The sequence below is a fragment of the Phalacrocorax aristotelis genome, chromosome 11 (genome assembly GCF_949628215.1).
Source record: "Phalacrocorax aristotelis chromosome 11, bGulAri2.1, whole genome shotgun sequence".
Lineage (NCBI taxonomy): Eukaryota > Metazoa > Chordata > Aves > Suliformes > Phalacrocoracidae > Phalacrocorax > Phalacrocorax aristotelis.
Window position 1 is genome coordinate 16,240,944 of NC_134286.1, and position 7,191 is coordinate 16,248,134.

The 7,191-nt window shown below is 43.3% G+C and overlaps 1 protein-coding gene across 1 annotated transcript in view; it reads right to left on the reverse strand.

The window, feature by feature from the left end:
- RNF128 (ring finger protein 128) overlaps window positions 1-3,283 on the reverse strand; it is a 42,099-nt gene extending 38,816 nt beyond the window's left edge. The window contains exon 1 of the mRNA XM_075107072.1: window positions 2,816-3,283. Coding sequence (XP_074963173.1) covers window positions 2,816-3,224 — 409 coding nt within the window. The 5' untranslated portion in view covers window positions 3,225-3,283. The remainder of the gene's footprint in view (window positions 1-2,815) is intronic.
- Between the last annotated feature and the right edge of the window lie 3,908 nt (window positions 3,284-7,191).

Below are 7,191 nucleotides of genomic sequence, written 5' to 3' on the forward strand. Positions count from 1 at the left end.
GCAGAAAATCTTTCGTGTGGAAGATTTCCCACCAATGATTTTTGTAATCCGAGAGGAATGGGGAAGTTGTTACTGATACCTTGACCTCTAAAATTTTCCATTGTAAAAAGCTATTGATGTATCTATCAGTTTTATCTTACGTGTGTGTGTAACAACAAACCCATACCCAGTAACAGGTAAAACTAATGACAGACAAAAGGAACTGCGGTGCAGGATAAGGAAGGAGTCCCCAAGAGGGGAGTTTTTTCCTTTGTTCCTTCCCAGCACCTTTAAATTACCAACGTCTCCTGCACACCTGGACTTTGTCCAGAACAGATTATTTCATTGCTGTAAGGCTGAGCGGGTGTTTTACAGTGGCAAATGCATACATATTGTACTGTTGTAACAGAAAACAAGGTTGGCTGGAAAGCTCTATTGATTTTATGTTAAAGTCAGCAGGAAGGGGGAAGGATGGCGGGAAACTGCAGCCAAGGCCCCAGGGCCTAATAAATAACCAAGGTGATGGGATTCCTACAGCCCTGAACTGCAGCAGAGCAATACAGAGGGATGGCTGAAGATGCCAGGGCTGGCCCCAACCAAGGGCCGGCCAATAGCCCTGGAGGCTGCCACTCCTTGTTTAACCAGGAGCTTGCAGATCGCTGGCAGCAGCAGCAGGGCAAGTTTTTCTCTCGCTGCTCTGCCAAGAGGGCGCCTCCTCTCCAAAGGTCCCCTACCCAAATGGCAGGGTCTCCTCAGGCCTCTCTGGGCGATGCCACCATTGGCAGATTCCAGCCAAACCAGAGATTTCCTTCCCCAGCCCTGTGAACAGCTCTACTGCAAAACAGTGAAGCATTTCCAAGTAGTGTCTTGCTCTAAGTGCTGTGCTGCAAAGACCACCCCTCTCCCAGGCCTTTCTGTCTTACCTAAACACTGTACGGCTCCACACTTTGCACTGAGGGAAACAGAGAGAAGATGCTTCTCTTATACTGGTTAGATGAAGCGCTCATCTCACTGCCCTCACTGTGTTTAACACATGTGACTACTGCACTGATTTATAAACCCTCTTTGCCACCAAATAGATTGTAATAACCACTTTAGTCGTATAGGACAACTATAGGAAATAGACCTATAAAAACAACAATTTGCCTTTGAGAAAACTAAATGAATTAAATTAAGAAAGATGGGCCTTCAAGTCTCAAGAAATCCACTCTTAGGTGATATAGCTGTTGCTTTCAAGATTAAAAAAAAAATCTGTTTAGGTTTGAAAAAAAAAATCTGAAAAATTAGGCTCTGCTTTCAGAGCTCATCCTAAATAATTATGTAATCTCTGGAGTCTGGTCTGTCGGGTTTGTGACATCGCTGTTACCCAGCGTGTCTAAACAAGGTTCCATCCCATTGTCCTCCGCTGACCACCGGGGCACAGGCCGCCCTGCTCCTGCCACGCTCACACCTTGGGCCAGCTGGGGCCACCACCCTCACAAGAAACACAGCTGGCACTGATTCTGCACTAAATAAAGCCAGTACAATTCTTTCTTTATTCATCCAACGTTAGAATGAGCCAGCACACTCCAAAACCAAATAAAAAAGACAAGTTAATCTGAAGCTTGACATGCCAGCCACTGAAGTCTAAACCATTTTCTCTGGAGGTAGAACAAAAGCTTTGGTTTACTGGCTACACATTTCCAGTAAAACATTTAAGCTCCATTTGCAGACAGTAGCCCTGTCACGATATCAGGAGATACCAAGCTGTCTGCATAGTGCAACAAGCCACCGCACTTTCATTGTCGTACAGCACTTTTTTTTTAGTGTTGTGCAATACCCTGTTGAGGATGCTTTTTTTGAAGGGGGGACCTGAGCCTCACGCGATAGTAGGTTTGTAAAGCACCTGTGATGCGCCTGCGGGCGGATCACTGAGGCTCTGAGCCAGCCTGCTCAACAGCTGGTGTGGGCTGACTCCTCCAACGTGCCCAGGGGCGGGTGCCACGGCTAGAAACTTCCTGAGGGGCTGATCGCATGGGGATGCGATCAGTAAAACGCTGGCTCATCCCTGGATTAAAAATCGCTCAGTTTGCTCAGAAAATCAGAGAAGCAAGACTTAAGCCCAAGGATTCCTAGCGCAGCTCCACCAGCTACATTTCACGGAATAGCTATGCGTACGTGTGCTGTGTACTAAAATGCTGATTAGACAGGTTGACCTGGAGGGACACGCACAGACATAAAAGCCAAGCGATACGGTATCACAGTTAGCTTTTCAGTTCTTCCCTAATGACAGATCCATAGCTATTACGGCCAGAGTGGGTGATTACAATCATTTTGTCTAACCTTTCATTAAGGAATTAGTAAATCCCAGAACAGGATGAGATCAGCCATTATTCAGAAAGTATGAGAACAATTTGCGGGGCGGGGCAGGGGGGAATAAGCGAGATCTAGCTTGCAGTCTGCAAGGCATATACCTGTGCTGCAGGCACTTGCAGGTTCATTTGTGTCCTCTAACCTCAAAAAATAGACTAGTGACTTCAAAGCAGACACTATGGGTTTCTCTACATCACTGTCTAAAGTAATTTGTGTGCTGTACAAGTCAAAAATGGTACTAACCTCAGAGACTCACTGGTTTGGCTACACTGTACCAAGCTCAGAACGTAACAGCAGACCGCTTATAACTAAGCCCTGAAGTCAAGACTCAAATTGCATAATACAGTCTTTCCCCCATTGAATTTCTTGATTAAAGCAACCAACACCCACAAACACAACTGCTTCCTTAGTGCCGTGCTGTGCTGCTCTGGACCAAACTTCAGAGAAATGACCAGGTTTCAGCGCTTCACGCAACGCTACTCACCCAGATGGGACATCAGGACGGTGCCATTGCCCGCTTCGGGCGCGTTGTAGATCACAGCTGCTGCTGCACCCCTTCTGGCCGCCACCTTAATTTTTTCAGCAAAACTGCAATTGCCTCTTTCGATCAGTGCTATCCATGGCGGCTTTGTGACCGTGAACCAGGTGTCTCCATCGCAGGCTTGAAGGTTAGCAGGTTTAGGAATGCCCACAGTGCCCTGAACACTCAGCAGGGGAGAATTTAATCCATAAAGGCCACATTCGCACTTCTCAGACACAGATCTGTTGCTAGTGCTGTTGAAATAGAATAAACTTAGGGAGGCTCTAACAGCAAATGCCTCCGTAGCCTTGAATAAAATACTAACAACCACCAGGAGACAGAAACACCTGAACATACCCCCCACTCGCCCCATCGCTTATTCGTATAAGCGCAAAATGTAGGTGCCTACAGGTATTTTCGGCCAGTGGTTGTTGTTCGCTCAGCGCTTGCTGAGGAGTTTGAAATTTCAGTTCCAGCAGGAACCTGACACCACTCGGGTACGCCCCTGATGTGTCAAGTGAGCTCTCTGGCGCGGGGGCCGGGGCAGGACACGCCTGCCTCTTGTGAGGCAGAGATGCAGACTGGGGGCCCTGCAAGCAACCCTCGGCCCGAACTCTCTGCTCCTTTTTCACAAAGCATCGTTCTCCCCCTCCTTCTCTCCCGCTACTGCAGCAATTCTAGCTCTGATTATGCTTCCCAAGAGATTGCTCGAGCCCCCTGCTCCTATTTCAACCTGAATGTCACTTCAGAGGAGCAGGTCATCCTTCATTCAGTGATGTAAGCTCAGGCTTCTCACGTCACAGCGCAGTCTGTGATATAATGACCGTGTTAAAAGGTCAAAAGCGGAGGGAGGGAGACATTGAAAAAAATGTGCTCATCTTACAGACTAAGATAACCAAGTCATTCCCCACATTTCTCCTTCTGGATTCTTTCGGTCACATACTCTGTCAGGTCCAGCTTGTTCTGGTGTTTCTAATGAACTGATTTCAACATTGATTTATACCAGAGCAAGAGATGGAGAATCACCTGAACTGATCACAGAAGCAAACAGCCTCTTTCAGCCCATTTTCACGCTCTGGCTCACTTTCAAGATTCACGCTGAGATGTCTGAATGACTGTCACGCAACTGTCCATTTCTGGATGTAGGGTCCATAGAGTCTTTCTCTGAACTCAGTCAGTGTTGTATTCCGTAACAACCACTATCAACTCTTGTTTTCTTATATTAGAACAGAAAAATGAAAACCTTACTAATGTCAGAAGTCTGTAGTCCACAATGAAAATAAAGGACAAATTGTAAAGTCATCAAGACCTTTTCCCTGTTTTTCTGCAAAAGCCTTGCTGCACACAGTGCTGAAGGCCAAGGGAAGCGGCATTGGTGGCATGTATTTTGTCAGAAGCTTGACCTAGTTCTCCTGTAAAGATTCTTTAAAAGAGTAAACATGACTGCAGAGAAGACTCTTGGAAAACTGAAATAGCTTTCAGAAGTGAAAAGGAAATGGAAAGAAATTGAAAGAAATAATCCAAGACATTTACATGTATCAATTCATTTATTTGCTTTCTCCAGTTTTCTACCTCACATGAATTCAAAACTGATCTTGCCACTAAGATCTCTCACTTAGCAAGTTTTATATCCTCAGATGTACCGCTAGCTACATAGAGTTTAGCTTCTTCTGCCTTTCTTTGAAATTAATGCTGGAAATACAAGAAACATGCAAATGCAAGAATTTAGAGTACAGTTCTTCGGTTAGGGAATGTGCTCTGACAGTATTTCACCCTCGGCAGTGGCAATACACAGCAGAAAGACAATTCCTATGACATTTTGCCGGAGTAAAGACTCTATACCTTGGTTTAACATGGCAAAATTAACATGTTTTGACAGACTCAGGATCAAAAATACATTGGTTTTATACTTGTGTCAATAAACACCAAGTGAAATAAAACAGTAAGTAGTTTCTTTGCAGAGACGACCAGCCCTACAGTGCTGGTTTGGCAGGGAGGAGGGGGACGGTGGTGGAACCGTATATTAACACTGCAACACTTCAGAAACTGAAGTTGTCATATTAAGTTCAGCATAACTTACAGGGATGGCGTAAGTGCCTCTACAGAATGACCCAGAGTATTGAAATTCCAAGTCTACTATGGGCATTGAATGTTCTCTAGCTACACACAGAAAGCTTGTGCTTCTAGAGTTGGCACTTCGTTCTGCAGAAGCAAACATCTCTCCTTCCCCGCTTTCCCCATTAAAAATTTCAAACAACACTTCTCTAAAATAAAATTATATAAAGTCTTACATTCGACGCCATTTTGAAATGTCTTTTAGAGTTAGGAAGTCCCAACATGGAGGATGAAATGATTAATGCTACATGTTTAAAGTGTACTAAGCAGTGCAATGCAGCAAACAGTCTGTGCTGCATTTCTGTTGCACGGGGTGGACGAAGTGGCTGAAAACAACTGAATAGAGTGGCTCTGCAACACTGTCAGCCACATCAGTCCTTTCATACAAAGATAATTAACTTTAAAAATTGCTTCTAGAAATAAGGGTTTCATTAAAATTAGACTTCGATCTGAAGTATATCTAAATAAAAAATACTGGCTGACACAGTCAGCATGGCTCAGTTTGGTACACGAAGTGCTGGTGCTTATCTTTCTCACTCTAGAGCAATGGCCTCTAATCTTCACATACCCATAAGCAACAAAATTACACAAATAACGTATTGCAAGCTCTTCTCTGGCTGGTATGTTTTCATTTTGCCTTCTGCGGCAAGGTTACAATGTACTCTGAAAGGCATGGGTTGACAAACATTGCTCTAGAACTAATACTCTATGATGCATACAAAATATAAACATAAAATACATAGTCACATTTAATTAAGTTTCAGTCTGTGTGCAATTTAAGTTAAACTTTCCTCATTAGTACATTTTAAAACTGCAAACCATACTAGGGAGACAGAATAATTTCATCAATTTCTTTAGAATGTTAAGGCTTTTTATCTGAAGTTGCCTATGAACTCTAATAAAGACAGTTTCTCCTTCAGTTACCATCGACGGAAGTTTGGGTACAGAATTTAAGTACTTGAAGACAAAGTCCACTGTCTCTTGGGCAGACGAATGAGCTACTAGTTGAAAGAGAGACTCCCCAGTTACCAACAGGCTGCTAAAACGTGCCTAGAAGTTTTCCACAAAAGAATAATTCTGTCCCTATAAATTAACTCTGTGGGCTTTGGTCAATAATGGTACAATTCAATTGGCAAGCTTCCATAATTCAATCACTTCTTCTCGAAGAATTGAACTGAGACCAGCATTTCACATGGACAAGGTGACAATGTGTTCTAGCTCCTGCTTGAGAAAAATTTCCTAAGGATCCAGTTGTATAAATGATCTGAGGCTGTCTGACATGGGATGAAAAAGTGGGACTTGATCCTGAACTCAGCAGGAGCCAACTGCTACTTAGTATATAGGCAAAAAGGTGGCAGAATTTTACACAGCCTCTTGCTCTCGTGGAGGTAGCAGCTTCTCGCAGCTGCTGAGCTCCTTCATGTACTCAGAACACTAAAAAGAGGACAGTGAAGATCAACAGGAAAAAACCTAATGGTGTGACAAACTGTGTATCCTGCCATGCTAAGCATTCCTTAAAGACAGTTCTTTTGCAAAGCTAGAAGCAAGTTCAACTACCAAAGTTTCTTTTTTAAAATATTTCATTATTTTTTAATTAATAAATTAAATACATTAAAACTCTTTGGATGCTACACTCACTACCCAATGCCATATATACAAAAGCAGACATAACAACAGAGCAGTTGACCTTGCTCAGGTAAAAAGAACTGAAAGTGGCTTCTTGGATCACTGAGTCCAGTCCCAGGTGCTAAAGGCACTGTGGTATTTAATCCCTTTCACAAACACAGCTAAGCCTCAAGCCTAAGGAGCAGTTAGGCTGCCCCTATCACCTCCCACTTAAAGATCACTATAGAACATATCAGAGCTCTAATCCTAAACATTTTTCTAATTTCCATCCTAAATTTATATCCCAGCCAGTTAACTCTTTTGAAAACATTGCCTTTAACATTGGGAAAGTCTGCCTCTCTTCTCAGTTCTCACCCTGATACATACATTTCCTGTGTATGTATGTGCGCAGGCAGAGAGAGAGAGAGATGACAGTCATACTCCTCAGTATCCTACCAAAATATAAGCTCACTGCATTGCCTATTCATCCTTCTTGAACATAAGTGAGCAAGACATTGTGTAATCTTTTTCAAGACTGCCGAAAAATAAGGACAACAATCGTCCTTCTCGGTTACTTGGATGACCATTACAATTGCTCTAAGAATCATAACTTTATGTTT